The sequence below is a fragment of the Poecilia formosa genome, unplaced genomic scaffold, assembly GCF_000485575.1.
Source record: "Poecilia formosa unplaced genomic scaffold, Poecilia_formosa-5.1.2 Scaffold2, whole genome shotgun sequence".
Taxonomy (NCBI): Eukaryota; Metazoa; Chordata; class Actinopteri; order Cyprinodontiformes; family Poeciliidae; genus Poecilia; species Poecilia formosa.
Window position 1 is genome coordinate 298,191 of NW_006799941.1, and position 18,034 is coordinate 316,224.

Consider the following 18,034-nt stretch of genomic DNA (forward strand, 5'->3'; position numbering starts at 1 on the left):
ACAGAGATAGAAATCAGGGAAAATAAAAGGGGTGTGCAGGGGGGGGGGGGGAGGAAGGAAAGGAAGGGTGAGGGGGGGGGTGGGGGGTGAGGGGGGGCAGGGACCTACTGCACCTTGACACTTGCTCTTACCGCAGCACCTGATAAGTGCAATGGAAAAACGTCTGGTTTCCTCCTGCATGTTAAGTGGTTTATATTCTCCTCCTCTCCATACAGCCCTGTAGCTACAGTGTGCTACTGTACAGACTCTTACACACAGGTAATAACAGACAAAAGGAAATGACAGATAACCAAAGGGGGGTGTGAGGAAGAAAATAGCACACATTGTCTCCTTTTGCAAATCTGCACAAAAGATGTAATCTTTAAGTTGCTTCTGAACTGTAAAGCAGACAATTTAGGCGTGTTTGTTGCATTTTTTTTTTCTTAACCAATAAGTTCATTTCACAAACAGCTCCTACATTCAGTTTTAGATGCAGTGCAATTTGCACAAGAGTGTATCAGACCAGGGTAGATTTATATCTTCACTGCCTCACGCATGCCCTGACAAGGAGCTCATTCCCATGATTTGTAAGTAGGTCTCTTCACTGAAAAGCATTAACAATATTCACTTTAGATAACATATGATTCCAGCCCCTGTGAGAGGGTGGCTTTCTTGGAAATGCTTTGTTAGCAATCTCTCTCTCTTGATAAATGATTTAGGACATGTGGCCAGAGACATCAATATAATCTTGGCTGTAATTAAAAAAGGTGCACACCAACAATATTATATTGCTTTATTTTAACTTTGCCTGTCTCCTCTCTCTCTCTCTCTCCCTCTCTCTCTTTCTCTCTCTTTCACTCCCTCTCCCCTTGACTCACCCACTCATCCTCTTGCTGAGCCCTGGAGCACCCAGGAGATAATTCAAAAAGCACTTGCATGGAGTTAAACATGAAAAAAACAGAGGAAATTAAATTCTCTCTTTTTGCTCTATTGTTCTTTCATTTTCTCTCCTTTGTTACATAAATGCATAAAAGCAAGGCGAGCTAGATTCTAATTATGATTTTTTTTTACAACGCTAAAAGATTTTTTTTTTTTTTTACATATTTTAAAAAAATGAAAGAGAGGTTTCACAAACAAAGTAGGCTGACTACTGCAGCACTTTGTCAAAGTCAAAGAGTTGCAAGTGCAGCAACTTCAATAAACTTAATCATTTTTTTCTAGTATCCTTGTGAATGCTTAGGTATTAGAATAACCGAAATTGAGACTTTGATGTTCAAATCGTGCTGTTATAACACAAATACTTTGCAAAACACCAGAAATTATGAAAAAAAGAATTATGCTTTATCTACATTCACCTGTCCTTAGAATTTGTGCAACAAACAGGTTTGAGGTAACAGAATTTTATTCAGAAAGCTCTTCCATCCTTTTATATTGTGAGTGATGCAGTTCACCATCCACCAAAAAAGGTCTTTTTTGAAACTTTACAATACAAACTATCAAGTACATTGGAATTAATTAGACACTGCAGTTATGACGTGGTGACATGACACAGAGAAGACCATTCAGGGGGAATGGGAGCGTAGTAACAGGGACTACCCTGCTGCAAGATAAGGAATATCCAAATATCAAAAGCCTCAAGTAATCATTCCTCTTAGACATTTTTAACCAACCACAAACATTTTGGGATTTTATGTGATAAACCAACTCTAAGTAGTGCATAATTGTGCAATTGTTTTTTTTTTGGTTTTTTTTATGCAGAAAGAAATATGGGATGTATTTCTTTTTCAGCCCTTTTCAGTCAATACTTTGTAAACCACATTTTGTTTAAATTACAGCTGTCATTTTGGGGTATGTCTCTTCCAGAATCTCCAGACTGATTTTTTCTTTTACCAATTATTTTGCACAGAAGAAAACAGAAACAAAACGTAAGAGTAGTCAGACTGGATGGGTCCCATCGGAAGACAGTGATGTTCAAGTTTTGATTGTGCCATTTTGGGCTTTGTTCAAAACCATTCAGTTGTGGCTCTGGTTTTATGTTTAGGGTAATTATCCTGTAAATCCCTACTCCTGTCACAAAGGTCTTTTTTTTTACCCTTCACATTTTTATTACAGGATTTCCATGTATTTTGCTCACTCAATCTTCTCATCAACTCTGATCGGCTTTATTGTCTCTAGCAAAGAAAATCCTTCTTTGACAATGCTTGAAAATTGATGTTCGCAGATGCTTTTTGTTCAGTCTACGTGAGCCGGAGCTATCCAGAAAAGAAGAATGGGCCTAAAATGTTTGTCTCTATATATGCCCGGAGGTCAGAGACATGTAAAGACTTGTCGCTGTAATTGCAGTAAAAGGTGGTTCTACAAAGTATTGGTTCTGGGTAGCTGAAAATTTTATGTTTATAAAATCTATCATTTTCCTTACAATTCATAAGTATGCACTACTTTGTATTGGTCTATCGCATCAAATTCCAGTATATTAATTTTGTGCGCGTAACATAGCAAAATATGAAAAGTTTTTGTGTTGTTTTCTGTTTGGATCTAAGATCAAGATTTCCAAATTAAAACTTTCAATACATTTATTCACACTTTTTAAGCCCAGCACACCCTTTTAAATGGCTAGGACCATTGTGCTGCATTAGGTGATATTTATGTTAACATGAGACCAATGGGTGAAGGTGCAGAGGTGTGGTGGAGGGGTGAGGTGGGGTGAGAAAGATGAATCATACCCCAGTAGAGGGCAGCCTCTTGCCATCAGGGTTTGGGCGCATGGGCAGGGAACTGTAGAGCCTCACGCCTCTGTCTGCAGCAGCGTATCTGTTCTGTAGAAGCAGAAAATGAACAATTTTTAGTACATTTTCTGAATTTTTTAAGCAGAATCTAAAAAAATGATTATTAAACTATTTTTATTTTCAAAGTCAGACAGTTTTCTTTCTTTTTTTTTTATCAAACTAGGTATGATGAAATCTCACAGCTCAGTCCTATTAGTTGTTTATGAAGAGTTTGCTTCTTAGATTTCCACCAAGTCCAAAAGCCTCCACGTTGGCTATGCTAAATCCACTCAGATCATGGTGATCTACCATGCATAATAAGTGCATACGTTCAGCCCACGCAGCGGCACTAATTTCACTGAGCTGTTGTGTTTTTGGTAGCTGGGCTCAACTATAGTTTCTATATATTGCACAGCCCATAATTAGAGTGAAGGGGGTTTTAGTTCTTCTGGCTCCTCCCTGCACTTCCACATGTGGAATTTCTGCCATAAAACTCAACCTAAAAAATTGGGGCAAAAGGCCCTCACTTGTTGGAAAGCTAATGATTTTGAAAAAAGAGAAAAAAAACAAAAAAAAAAACAATGTTTCCTGCTAGGAAAAGATGTGGTTGGCTCAGCGGGGTTGACAGCGAGGACCACAGCCACAGCATGAGCACCTCCCAGGATTCACTTCAAATCTCACCTCCTTTATCACGTCTCTTTGTCATTATCTCGCTCCTCACTTCCCTCTCAAATATGAGCACCTCACTGCACCTCCGAGACTCCTTGATATTCTGTTATTCTCACATTATCATTGCTCTTCACTCCTTTTCAACTGCTTTCACCTGATTTGCAGAACATCAGTGTCCTTTCATGTACGTTAATTGACAAAAAATTAGACGTTTCTTTTCCTCTCAGGGGACAGTTTTAGCTTCCGTTTGCTGCTGGGTTAAAACAAACACTGAAAAGCTGTTTTCCGCTGCTGATCAAAACAAATTGGGAAATGAAGTGCACAAAAAAAAAAAAAAAAAAAACAGGTAATTCATTTAGAGCAATGTTTTAATTTTTATTTTAAGTCATACATGCATAATTTCTGCTCTCCCCTTTTTAAAAGATTCACTTTCTCACTTCACAAAACACACCCAGTTTTTTGGACACAAAAACCACAAGAAACTGAACACATTTGCATATTTCAAATAAATGAAACGTGTTCACACATTTTTAACAGCTAAGTGAGACAAACAGCTTTGAGCTGGCTGTTTTTGACCTTGCCTTTCACTTCTGATCAGTCACGTGACACACGCTTAGGCACCTCTACTGTACAAAAGAAAGTATGACAGGATGCAGCTTTTAAAGTGAAATGACAAAAACCCACAGATGTAGATAGCGTATAAAGAGTCTAATGTAAAATGATTACCACAAAGCCACACAGTAATGCAGGTAAAGGGTCGGGTAACATACCATGTACAAAAGAAGTTCATAACACAGCAAGTACGATTATGATTTGTAGAGCATAATTTGTATTCTCTGCACATCAGTTAACTGACTTCAGTTTAGATTTTGAAAAGTTGCAAACATTTGTTTTTATATGTATCTTTAGATTTGTAAAATAGCTAGGACCAGGCCTTTTTAAAAAAAATTAATTTAATGTAGATCTAATTATTTATTTGTGACTTTATTAATTATGTTTCATTGAAAATATTTTTGTAATAGTTCCTTTGTTAAGTGATGACTATATGTCAGCTGAGTTCCAAAAAAATAAAACTTTACTGGCCCACTCCAGCGTTTCCCTGTGTAGGTTATAACACAAAGTGCATGCATTGTGCCCTATTTTGATTTCCTATGTTCATTATGAAGTGAAAAACACATGAGCAAGCACCAGTGATATGGGCTGCATAATGATGACACAGCATTATTAGATACAACCCTGCAAGGTTCCTACAAGCAATTAAGTAAAAGTAGTAAAGCTGTTTTTTTTTGTTGTTTTTTTTAACTAATGGCTGTTTTCCCTGAATGTATTATTAGTCTTATGTTGAAACTAAAAAAATCAAACTATCTGATGCACATTTAGAGCTTTGAACGGGATATATTGTAGCCAATCTCTTGGCTTCACTGTTTCCTTTTGGAGCCTTGTTAGTTACCTGGTCAGAGACGGCTAAATGAACGCCTCACAGAATAGCCACTTTCACCAACAGAGGCCACAGTGAGTGAATGTTTGATATTTTTCCAGTGTGCCAGCCTAATCTAGCCCTGTGGCATGCTGCATTACAGGGCTAATAACAGCTGTCTGTGGCCTGGAGGAGACACAAGCAGGCCTGGTTGTGCTAACTGGCCCTGACAGACTCATTAGAGTCCTGGCAACCAGAACAGCAATGGCCAAACTCCCTTACATTTCCTCACTGGCTCACAACAGTTCACAAGTGCAAGAAGCACTGTTTGGAACACTTGTTCTCTGACGCTTTCTTTTGTTTTTGAGGCCTCACTTCAGTGGCTCTCGCCCTGTGTGCTACCTCTCTTTCAGTTTTTTGGCTGACTTTTTTTTACTGTTTCTGTAATAATCTTGCCAAACCGCGGCTCTAAGTCGTTTGCCATCTTCACTCGACATCATACTCCATCTATCCCCTCTTTCTTTTCTTAGGCTAGCACACCCCCAATATGGCTCTAACCAAAATAGAGTAGCTCTGAGAGTTCACCTGTTGCTCTAAGTGTAGAAGTAAATCTACACATGAATAAATAACTGACCTGCTTTTCTGTCAAGCATTAGTGATCTGTGACAGGAAGATGCAGCACCACACCAGGAAGGTGCGGGCATCCTCTGAACTTTGTGTTACATACTGTAACTGGGCCTGTATGAGACGAAGAGGGACTTCCCCAGGCAGACGGTGAAAGCAAACAATCGTCCTCCGACCCGGCGGAGGCCGAGTCAATTAGACAATAAACACAAGGAGCCAATCAGAGTTGTCTGAACACAGAGGCTGTTAACAATGGAGGGAGGGATACACATTGCTGCCAGACCCCAGCCATGTGACAATATTTTATGGCTTAGCAAACGTTTACATGACAGCAGTTATTCTGATGCACAGAATAATTCCATCAGATGAACGAATGAAAGATTTTAATTTTGTATAAAAAATTAAATCCTTCATTAGTTCATGTAAAGAAAATGAAAGATTTCAAATAAATTATTTATCCAAGAGTTTATTTTGCGTGGCCATATTTCACACATATTGTTTTCATTACTCTATTGATATAAATTCGCAAATAATGGCTATGTTTGCCTTAGGTTTTTCAGTTATTTATTTATATTTTTACTGTAAAACTGTCTTCATATTAAGTTTCCAAGAAAAATGTGTTGTTTAGATGTAGACATGTACAGAGAAATCAGCTGATAACTACAATCATTTTATTTTTAGCTTATCAGAAAGTGAAAATTTTCTTTCGCCCATCAGTGAACTCAACAAACTAAATAGCTACAGTTGCAAGAGCCACTACGTTAATTAGTGTGAAATCTTTACTGAGTAAAGGTGACTCAAAGTTAGCAAATGTAATTCTCGGTGAAGTGTTTAAGAAGGATGCGAAAGAAAACACAGAAATTTATGAAACTATTTTAAAGGAAGACATTTCTATAACGCTTCTTATTTTTTCTTAATAGGAAACGGGAATTGTCTCAAATTGGTATCAGCAGTTTTTGTAAATCTTCAGCTTTACAAAAACTGAAGACTGGAAATTGTACACAAAGTTTTGATCAGTCCATCTTCATGTAGGTGTTAGATAACTTAAAAATATTTTTACCTTTCCACAGAAAAAATATTTATACAGCTACCCAAAAAGAAAAGCTCTTTTCTCTAACAAACCATAATTACTTTAACAGCAAAATTTCCTTGAATCAACTTCTTGCTAAAAGCACATAGGGCGCTGCCATATATTTTCTCAATAAAAATCAAGATAGGCTCTGCCTTTTTATATGCTGGGCTGTTAGGGCACCGTAAAGCCAAAAGGCGCAGCTGTGGGGTTATAGTTACCTGCTGTAATGCTAGCTGTTGCATGTTATATTATTTACACAGATCTGGTCTTAATGGAACACATGTGCGACTGAGGCCAACATTCTTCCCAGATTAGCTGAAAGGCTGCACTCATCACACACTGGCAATGAGAGGAATGCAGGTTCCAGACAGAGTTATAGGGAAACACTATGACCGCCGTATAGCGCTCATCGGTGGCATATGATGCTCTCAGTGTATCCGCACGCAGTGAATGCACACCAAATATGTATGTACAGCCTAAGGATGGGATTTCTACCTGAACTGTACAATGCCTGCATAATAATATTAAATATTACACATAGAAATAAAAGTTATTTTACTTGTTACTGCTTCTAAACATGCTCTTGCTATAAGAGATCTGCAGATAGTAAATAATGAGCTCAGGATCACAAACATGCATCAGTCGATATTCTAGCTGTGGTGGTCCGACAGTCAATAACAGACTGTGAATCACTTTTTCAGTGGTCTATACAAACTTATAGTTGCTTTAATCAAAGGGGTGCAGATGCATACTGCTACACTGGTTTACATATTGCAATCTGATGAATCACTTCCCTTTACATATTTAGTAATAAGTGTGATATAGTTTAATCCGATGAAAAGTGATGCATGATATTCTAATATGCTTTGCATCTGGGGTATTTACATCTGACTGAAGAATTATATTCCAGAAAAGACGTATAGGCATCAGGATTCAGAAGGTTGTATTTACACCTAAATCCTAGTAGAACGTCCTTTGATACTTTTTAGGCTTCTGTGTTTTATGTAACCAACTCTTCTTTACAGAGTGTTAGGGGGGATTTACACACACTGTTTGATGTTAATTTTCCTACACTATCTCTGCTAATCTCTGTGGATTAGAGCCTCTAGAATGTGAAGTGCAAAAATGCTTCTTGTTTCAAAGTGAAATTTCGAATTATGCCAGAAAAACAAAATATTGAAAAAATACGACTCAAGCTTCTAGCATAGAAATATAAAAATGCTCGTATTTGTAAGCGACATGTATAAGATCACAACAACTACTTTTTGGACATATAAAAGTATCAAAAATGATGAAGTATGTTGTCTGTCATTCTGATTCAATGAAGTGCTTTACTTCAAAGAACTGCTGCACTTTGGAAAACACATCTCTTTATGCGTGAAAGAGATGTCAACTGTGGCCAAAGCAGCTCAAGCATAACCAGAACATGAAGCCAGGGGCCACCTGCCTCGGGCCAATACTTACACATAACCCTTGTATGTAGAAATGGGGTTCAACCGACCACACACACGTAAAACTTGTATCATTTCCCATAGTCCTCTACGTTTGCCTCAGTCCTCGCACGCACAAGGGTTAAACTACTGGTCATACTGCTGGAAATATCCAACAAACCTCAGTATTATACATTCTATTTATAGCAAGATCTAGCATTTCAGCAACTTTATTTCACGTGCAGAAAAGTAAGTATGCATGCACATGCACACCTTTTTGGTAGGTAATTATATAATAGCCACTTCATCTGAAATTGAATTGTATTCATCTTTGCTCTGCTGTTATATAAACCTTTCTCACCTTTCTCTCGTCTTTTGTTTGCTTGTAATTTTGGATCCTCTGCGCTAACTCCACCCTTCCTCTTGTTGCTGTATCTTGTGTTTACATTTCTCCAATAGTTTCTCTTCCATTAGTCAACACAGATCCCAGTTTACAGGGGAGTACAAAGCTGCAGATTTTCCACATTTCCATCAACCATCAAAACATTGATATTTTAGCAATAACTGTTTATCTGACAACAAAAACAGGGTGATTTTACCTAAAAGGAAACTGTTGAGTACACTGAACATAAAGTACTGTATCTTTTCATGATATTCACTTTCCTTACTTTTTGACTTAGAGGTTTTTCCTCAAACTTTCATAACACTGTGTTGCTTCTGGTTCAGTCCAAGAATTTTTCTTATGCTTCTTTCTGACTTGGCTTCATTTCTCCAGTCACACTGCTCGGTGACAGATTCGGTATCTCCTGAACAACAATGCACAGCTTGACTGCATGTGGTGGAAAGCAGGTGTGATAGAAAATTCAACAGTGCTTTTTAAAATGTACCAAAACATTATGCGGTCCACAGATCGTGGGATATATTTTACATCTCCACAGAGAAATGCTGAATAATAGGCAGGCATTTATTCAACTTTTTTTTATTACTATTTAAAATCGGAAAGAAAGTAATTTGGTTACATCTACATCAGTAAAGCTGAACGCAAGAGGAAAAACTCAAAAGACCTTTCTCTAGAGTCCAGCCTTTGGCAAGGATACTATGAATTAAAATAACTCCTGATGGTAGAAATGTGTTTGCTCTCTGTTCAGTCACCTTCTCTCTTTCGCAGACACACACCTGCCCTTTGCATTAAGTTTGACACAAAACCAGGAAAGATGGAGTGCATTAATAAGGTACAGTCAGTGCCCTTGTTTTGCCCGACACACAGAAGGAGAAGAAACTTTTGATTTTCTTTTATCTCCCTCTGTCTTTTTAAACCCCTCATCTTTACAAGCTTGTTTTCTGAAGACCAAACAAATATGGCAGAACAATACAACTTGTACCAACAGCTGACAAGCAGAAGCTCTTGTGTTCTGGCAAGATATAGTCTGTTACAAGCCGAAAGCAGATGGTTGAGAAAAGCTTCAACTAAGAGAAGAAAAAAAAAAACTGAGGATTTTGTGTTTCTTTTTTTTTTTTTTTTGCTTCATTAGCCATACATGGAAGGCCAAGGACAAAAATAAAAAGGATTTTCTTTCCCCCTAAATTAATCAGTGTCATTGAGGAGAGCGAAACTAACAGATGTTAAGTTTATGTGCAAGGGGAAATCTATGGGAGTTAATGCAATAATAATAAAAATAGTACTAAATTCTTATTGCTGTTATTGATCTGAGAAAAGAAGCTGAATTTATTGCAGGATAAGATAAAATACATTTCAGAATAAATTTATCTAGGATAACAATGATGATTTGATGGAAGTGTTGCAGGCCTTTCTCAAAAGGCAGAGGTCAAATAGTCTTGGATGTATCGTCAGTGGAGTCATTGTTAAATATCTCAGTTTGTTTTTTCATTCTTGCAATTCCTTTGATTGGCTATCCAAGACCTCAGCATTTTATTTCATACTGCAAATCTGGCTAGAATAATAATTATAACTCCTAAATCTTTAATGTTTTTTTTGTTTAAATCATGACAAATTGTATTGGTGCATATTTTTTATTAATGTAATGAAACACCATGACTATGTTTTCGCATTTATTCTTACAGACAACATGCAAACGAGAGAGACCTGGGGAACTAATGTGTTGCTTCAAATAGAATTATCTTTGACATTTTAAGTCCCAGAAAAAAAGGGTCTTCCTTAATAAATACAAATTTTATGGAACAGTTATTTCTCTGATTACAAATGCAACTTAAGACAAACAGTATTGTTCCAGATATAATCTTTACAGAAAACAAAGTAAGTCCCCTTTGCAGTCATAGCTAAAGATTAAACTATATAGTGAGAAAAATGGATAAATTCAGTCTTAGAAAGCCATTACAGAAAGGGAGTGCAATGGAGCAGAAGGAGGCCAGAAAAGAGGAAAAGATAGAGAGATAAAGAGAAAGAGTTGAGAGTTGATATGCTGACTACAGGCAGTTGATTTGGTTTCAGAGAGCATTGTTACGGTGCTTTGAATTAATGCCTCCCAAAGAGTCCAATTGTGATTCTTGGGTTGTGCTGACAGAATATTTGACAGCCGAGGGTGAGCTGCTGATCTCAGCCGAATTCTCTGTTCTCACTGTGTGCATGTGTGCCTGCTTCGTAGCTTACACTTCCATACACCTGCACATGTCCAGATGCATGTGTATGACAGAAAACCAATCAACAAGAAAATTAAATAATAATGTAAAAAATGATTAGCTAAAGTTTAACACACAGAGAGATGCAAATTGCCTGAGTATGTAAGGAAGGATTTTCACAGCTCGTTCACTAAATCATGATGGAAAAGTTTGGCCAGCAGTTTTCTCTGTTTTGTCCGTCTTCCTCTCCCTGTAGGAAACAAGTTACCCCTCTGGGTTGCTGAATAAACAACAAAAACGAAATAAACAAGCCTGATGCTTCGTTACAGTGAATGGAGGAAAAGAGATACTCTATCAAAAACAAACCTGCACAATGCAATGGGCTGTAAAAGGTTTATAACATGTACTATACATGTCTATGGTAATACATAAAATAGCAATCCCCACATTGGCCATTGATGGCACTGTTGTGCCTCCGTCTCTACATCCCTTTTTTTTCAGCCCCACAGTGTTGTTATTCAGGTGATCGTGCACAGCACTAAAAAGCACTTAGTGAATGTTTTTTTACAGTGCTTTTGTACCCCATAACCCGTTACATGCAGACAAATATGATGACTAGTTCTCAGTATATTATTTCCTTTAAAAGGATTTCATAAACAACCAGATGTAGGAACATGTAACGGTGGAAATAACTGCCCTTACGTTTTCTCATTATTGTAAAAAAATAATTAGACTTAATTTGGCATCTGGAAGATTTGGACACGTGATCTTTGAAACTGATGGTAGTCATAATTTTTTTGAATGTTAGAAAATTACATCAGCTATGTAGTGCTTGAATAACAGAAAAAATCTTAGCAGTCTTGCAACTGCTTATTAAAATGGCCATGAAATACTGCAACAAAGCATAAAGAAATACAAATTTGGCTTGCTAATATTTTACTGTCACAGTTTTTACAAAATTTGAAAGAATCATAAAACTACCAGATGAGGAGGCCACACTCACGAACACTTTACCTGTTTTTGTTCTTTAGCTTTGTGGAACAGCAGCAGTAGCTGCCTAAAGTAGTAGTTAATTTATGGTCAATACAGTAAGTTGATGTAGACGTAAGTTTGTGTTGCTGTGCTCATCTACTACACAGCAAATTCAGAAGTGTCAGATTTCCAGTGCAAGTGTTGTATGTTAAAAATACAGTGTTAATTCAACAACATGAGTGTTAGTTTCCCTAACACTCACTAAAGAGTTCCAAAGAGTTAAACAAAAAGCAATCCAGTCCAGTGTTGATTTCTAAATTAACTCCAACAATCTAAATCAATAAGTCTGGTGTTGATTTAGGAATCAACACCAGACTGAGTGTTAACCAGGTGGGCAGAGTAATTTGAATGAATATAATGGTGACACACATAGGTGAGTGATTAGTTTTGCTCACACTACTTTTTAAAATATGTATTTATTGACATAATGTTTCTGCTACATTTCCTGTTTTTCCTTCTAGGCTGGAAGTCTTCCTCCTTCATGTTGGCGAAAACAAGAGCAGCACCAAAGACACTTCACCATCAGTGATCATAAGACCATTCATGGCCGCTTCCAATGAACTTTCAAAGCACACTTCACCTTCAGTGCAAAGTACCATGAATGTATGACCTTTGTTGTATATTGCTGTCAGTGCTGTTTGATGTTTTGGAATAAAAGTAAATTATATTCTGCGAATGGTGCTGGTGTTTTTGTAGCATCTAATGTCTTAAAATTAATTTGGAGATTATTGATGGCCAGTAGTTTCTGGGGGAAAAAAAGGTTTTAATTCATCTAGTGGCTTTGATTTGGTAGTAAATTGACAAAAAAAAAAGTGGTTATGAGAGAAGGGAAAGACTGGGAAGCAAACCCACGACAGCCACATTGAAAACTAGAGCCTTCATATGAGGGCTGTGCTTAACCCCTGCGCCACCACAGCACACCCTGCCAGTAGTATTTCAGAACTCAGATTTATATGTTAATATATACTTTACACCATTCTATGTTGCATTAACACGTTCATAGTGTTAACTTTTGAGAAAATACACTAGTTGTTGGGTAGATTAACACTGAAGTTTATTTGATTTCAACTACTGTGATTGTTGATTCAACTCCATCACAAATGACACTTTCAAAAGTGTAATTTCTACACCATCCAGAGTGGACCAATATAGACACTTTCAAAGTGTTGAATTTAACTCTGTAGGAGTTGATGGAACACTTCCAAATTTGCTGTGTATAAAGTAAGAAACGTGCCTCATTTGTAAATTGCGTCAACCAGAAAATCACATTTAATTGTTTGTGGGTTTGTGCTAATTTATGATGTCATTGGCCATAAAAATATTTTGCTACTTGTCTTCATTATCATTCCACTTTTGAAATCACAGCCGCAGAGCTAAATGGCCCCTGGGTGTTATTTATGATTTCAGATCAGATAAGAAATCACCCTGGAAAGTAAATCTTACCCTGAAAGGTCTTAAAGTTTCATACTTGTCTACATCCGCACTGAAAACTACATGATGACACACATCATGAGTAATGTGTCCATGATAAAAAACTTAGTTTGTTTTTATAGCCAGATATGTTCCCCTTTTTTCTTTTTGTGTTTTTATTGGTGTGCTGCTAGTTTAAAGTGACTGCAGTCAGGATGTGGTATGTGCACTACGCAGTGGCGTTTGGTGCATAATGGTGATCTGGGTGATCCCCTTTGTGCAATTCCCCCAAGCCATTTGCACCCAGAGTGGCCAACTCCTCCCAGGTCTCTATTCAAACATGAATAACACATTACTTTAGAAAATAATTTAAGTACCGTAAATTAATTTCTTTAGATGATTAAAAAACATTTAGAAGTGGAAGTGATTTATGCAACTTTATGTATAACTTTTTGACTTACAGAAAGATTAGCTTCAACTGCAGTTTACCTTAACTAGATCTAGAAAGCATCAGTTATGCTGTTCAACTTTGTCCACTGTGCGTTGTCTTTGACTACCCTGGCCGAAGACAAATAATGACTATAAATTATCATTATTTGTATTATTTTATTCAAACTTAGTTTAAATTGGTAATCTATCCAACGGTACACTGCTAAGACTTAACAGGTACTCATGGCATTGCTCATTAGAGGAATCTCAAGTGAAAACACAGGTCCGGCTTGAATACTAATGAAACAAAAACACTTATGTGCCTTTTGTCTGGCTTTGTAATGATGACTTTAAAATACAGGTTAATTATAAATGTACATAATTAGACCAAAAAATGCATTTGCAGTTAAATCTTAAAAGCAAGACTTTGAAGGGGAAAAAAATAAATAAATAAAAAAGATCCTTGGAAAATTGGTCTTACATTCTGCTTAGCAGCTTTCTTTCAGACTTGGAACTTAAAGACATAAAGACTGATACAGTTAAAGTGGTCAGTCTTTGCTCTGTAAAAGTGCAAGAAAAAACAATATTTAACACAATCCTCAGACTGCTTCAATCAGCTTAGAGAGAAATTAATCAGCGTTATTATAATCATCTTGATTTTCAGTAAAATTGTGATTTTTTTTTATGCATCTTAAATGTATCTAATGGTTGTTTTTCTGCATTTATAAATACTGTATTTTAGACTGCAATCCTTAAGTGCGCTCCTAGTTTAGATTTAGCTGATTACTAGCGATCAGAGCGTTTTGTCTGGAAGATGTCAAGAGGGAACTTGATGCTTCAATCAAACTCAAAACCCGAGACTTTTCACCACAAGAAAAGTCCAAGCATATATCAGGTAACAGAAAAATGACCCAGGTTTTGATTTTAGGTGTGTCAGACTTATGACAAAGTATGAGAAACCTATGGTGACATCAGTGCCAGATGACTCATAGTTATAGTTTATATTAAGCTCGCCTCTTTTCTCCCCTCTGAAATGTTTCTTCTGTTAATTTTAGAACTTTGCTCACCACAATATCTGGTGAAGTGTGATGATGAACAAATCATATTAATCTTTAAATACAGGTTCACAGGATCCCATGGAGAAATAGAAGACATTTTTATAAGCCTTGCTGTAATCTTGAGAAACATTTTATATTCCTATTGCTAAAAAAAATGTAAACTAAATCCAGACAATACCTGAAATAAACTGGATAAGCAAGAAAGAAAGAAGAGAAGCAGATATGAGACTCAAAACCAGCTGAAGAGTAAAATTGTGATGCAGGTGTTGATTTTGTGGATGAGTACTTCTCATCCAGCTGCTTCTCGCTAGGTCTCTTCTTCTTTTACCTCTGCTTATCCATTCACAGCTCCTCTCCACCTTACTGTCTCTCTTCCTCTGCCTTTACATATTTCTCTCAATCTTGAGAGCTGTGGCTCACCCTAATTAGAAATTCCCCCTCCGACCAACTGAAATTGAATTGCCCATCATTTGCATAATGATAGCTTACTGGGCTGACGGCCGATTTACCATGAGATGAAATGTAGCAATCACTTAAGAGAGTGACCATGGGGGAGTGCGGGTAAAAGGGGCACATGAGGAGGAAAGGAGGAGAGTGAGAAAGTAGGGATGAAATGAGATCACCAAGAAAGAGAAAGGAAAGGAAAAGCAAAGAGGAAGAATGGTAGAAATTTGACAGGTATTTAGGTTATTGTCTCCCACAGCAGTAATGCCAGAGGGAGTCAGTGTCCTCAATTTGAAAGCAAGGTGACACAACAAGGACACATAAGGACACTTATTGTCATGATGTTTGCCTTTAAAATACAAATTTTAACTCGAAATGATCATATTCCACACAGAACTATAATTCTTAAACTCTTTCTTTAGCTTTTCCTTTTATCTAATGTTTTAGTTCAGGCTCTCCCTGAAGATTTTACCTGCCAAAGCTGGGATTAAAGTAAAGCATCTTTTTAAGTATATATTTAAAAAAAAATAAAGTGTTCACATAGTTCAAAGGGATAGTTCAGATTTTCCTCAAGTGGGGTCTCTGCTAGTTATCATTAGTAGTCAGTGTCACACTTACATTATAAAGTTCAATTTGGAGAAACAGAGATAAGTTCTTATTACAGTGTTAATCTGAAAGCTAAACAAAGAGCTAATATCATGTAATTTCTATTTTACAAACTGGTAAACTATCATCAAATTTGCATTAGATGGTTATTTACTGAGAAAGCTGTGTTGTTTTGGTCTGTGGTCCATTTCTAATAATGCCCCATGTAAAATGCATTTTTATCAGAAAGAGCAGGTTTAACTATTCCATCCTGTTTAAAAAGTAATGCATGTCTAAAAATGAGTCGAGTACTGCTACATACTCTGTGATCATATTTTAGCTTACAGGCATTGTTCTTGCATGAGATGTTTAAAACACAACATTCTGCCATCAATGTTTCACATGAAACACATTCTCCAAATATCTACTGCCTAATAGTTTTGTTCATAAATAATAACTGCTTGATCCGAATGTAAAAATAAATAAATACATCTTTGCAAGATACCATTTGTTTAAAACTATCATAAAAAAGAAAAAAAAACTCAACAGAGATGGTTTATCATCCTTGGGGAACCCAGTTAAGTTTCAATTTGGAAATCAAAGTGTTAATGCAAGTATGAATTGGTGACTGTGACTTATAGCATTGATATTCTGAGTAATGACTAAAAAAGTACTACATGAATGTCGAATCATTTCTAATAAAACTCATGTGTTTTAGGATCGGTCCTGATCTGAAAAGCAGTTAACACAAAACACTGTTTAAGTGTGTATCCATTACCTATCCCACCTAGCATTATTTTCTTGTATACTTATAAGGGTGCGTTTTTTTCTTTCTTTCTTTCTTTTGCTGTTTCATTAACTTAGCTGTGCTCTATTCTTAGCTTCTTCAGCAGAGGTTTGGTGAGCGCTGACTTTCCTCCTACACATCAGGAACTCCCTGCCCGCCCACAGTTTATAAGAAGTGGCCACATTGTCAACTGTGTACTTGACAATGAATGCCACATCTGATGAACCACTGCGTCCCCAGGTACAAATTACTGTAATCAATGATATGATGATCATCTTGTTAGCTTCCCTCCTTCAGGCCATCAATCTCACGTTCCACTACATGCCTGAAAATTTGATTTGTAAAAAAATCCTGATAAATGTTGTGTCAGTGATGTCATGCAACTGTGGGCAAACTCAATAAAGCGACATGATCAGTGTGCTAAAGTGACAGTGAGGAAGCACAGGCTTAGCTCTCAATACTTTAACTTTTTACTGAAGGTCCTGTTTATAGAATTTGCTTATTCATTTGAGTAAGTGGGCCATATATTTCTCTAAGAGTCAGAGCGATCATGTTGGAAGCTCTGCCTCCAGTCTGATAAGGCCACTGTTTATTGTCTAACTTCCACTCTCTAACCTGAAGAACCTCACACACACACACGGTACTTTCCACTACTTTGCCATTACTTCAGCATGTGCATAAGTGAGTGTGTGTGTGTGTGTGTGTGTGTGTGCGTGTGTGTGTGTATGTGTGTGTGTCTGCGTGCATAAACGTGCGTCTGCGTGACAAAGCCCTCGTGCATGCTGTGGTCCCTGCATTTCGTCACGAGACCTGACCTAATTAAAATGTCCTGTCAATGCTAAATAACTGACAAGTCATCGCAAAACTTGCACACACACAGACACACACCGAGCGGCGCTCGCATCACTCATTGCTTCAATTATTTATTCAATTCTTCAATCTCCTCTTCCTCTGTCCATCTCTGCATAAGTGATCTGTGATCACATGTCGCATGTCGAAGTCGGTTGCCCAGACAGGACGGAGTTAAGTCCCTTATCTCTCCTCCCCAGAAGAAATTCCTACTAGAGGCCTCGCTCTGCTGGTTTCCTGCCTTCTTGCCCAATGCCCTATTTTTACTCATCGGGGCTCTAGAATACCAGGGGCAGCTTTTTCCTTGTCACTAACATATTTCCTGCCATTCTCAGCCTGACATTTCGCCCCTCTGCACGCTCCACTCAGATCGTTCCCCCCTCTTTATGGGTCATAACCTTTCAGTCGGGGACCGTTCATATTCAAATGTACCTGCCGACACCGGAGCTGCTGAGAGCGCTGAGATCACTGGGGTTGGGCTTTTTTTTTTCTTTTTTTTTAAAGAAAAAATCCTGTTCACTGGTTTTTAACATCAGCTTTCAGAAGGTGTTAATTTCAGATGTCTATGCGAGCTGCCAGAGACAATCAGTTCCACTCTTTTCGATGCTGTCAGGACAACTAAAGCATGTGATGATTCATGCAGAAGACGAATATTACATAGCTGTTTCTCTTTGCTTTGGATTTTTTTTTTATTTGAAAGGTTCTGATTCCACAGAACATCGCCTTGAAAAGTTTTCGCATCCCCTGAACTTCAGAGTATTAGTTTTTTTTTTTGTGTGTGTTTTCATGTCTGTTACCCCTAAAAACTGTTGTAGTTTTATCCCCATTAACTCCCATAATCCTAAACACAAAAAGTGCAACAAATTGTCTTCAGAAATTACCTAAA

General features: G+C 37.3%; 1 protein-coding gene across 8 annotated transcripts in view; it reads right to left on the reverse strand.

The window, feature by feature from the left end:
- tox2 (TOX high mobility group box family member 2) overlaps window positions 1–18,034 on the reverse strand; it is a 125,212-nt gene that overhangs the window by 67,177 nt on the left and 40,001 nt on the right. For all 8 annotated transcript variants that reach the window (XM_016669789.1, XM_016669767.1, XM_007548163.2 and 5 more), the window contains exon 2: window positions 2,703–2,795. In XM_016669789.1, coding sequence (XP_016525275.1) covers window positions 2,703–2,744 — 42 coding nt within the window. In that variant the 5' untranslated portion in view covers window positions 2,745–2,795. The remainder of the gene's footprint in view (window positions 1–2,702; window positions 2,796–18,034) is intronic.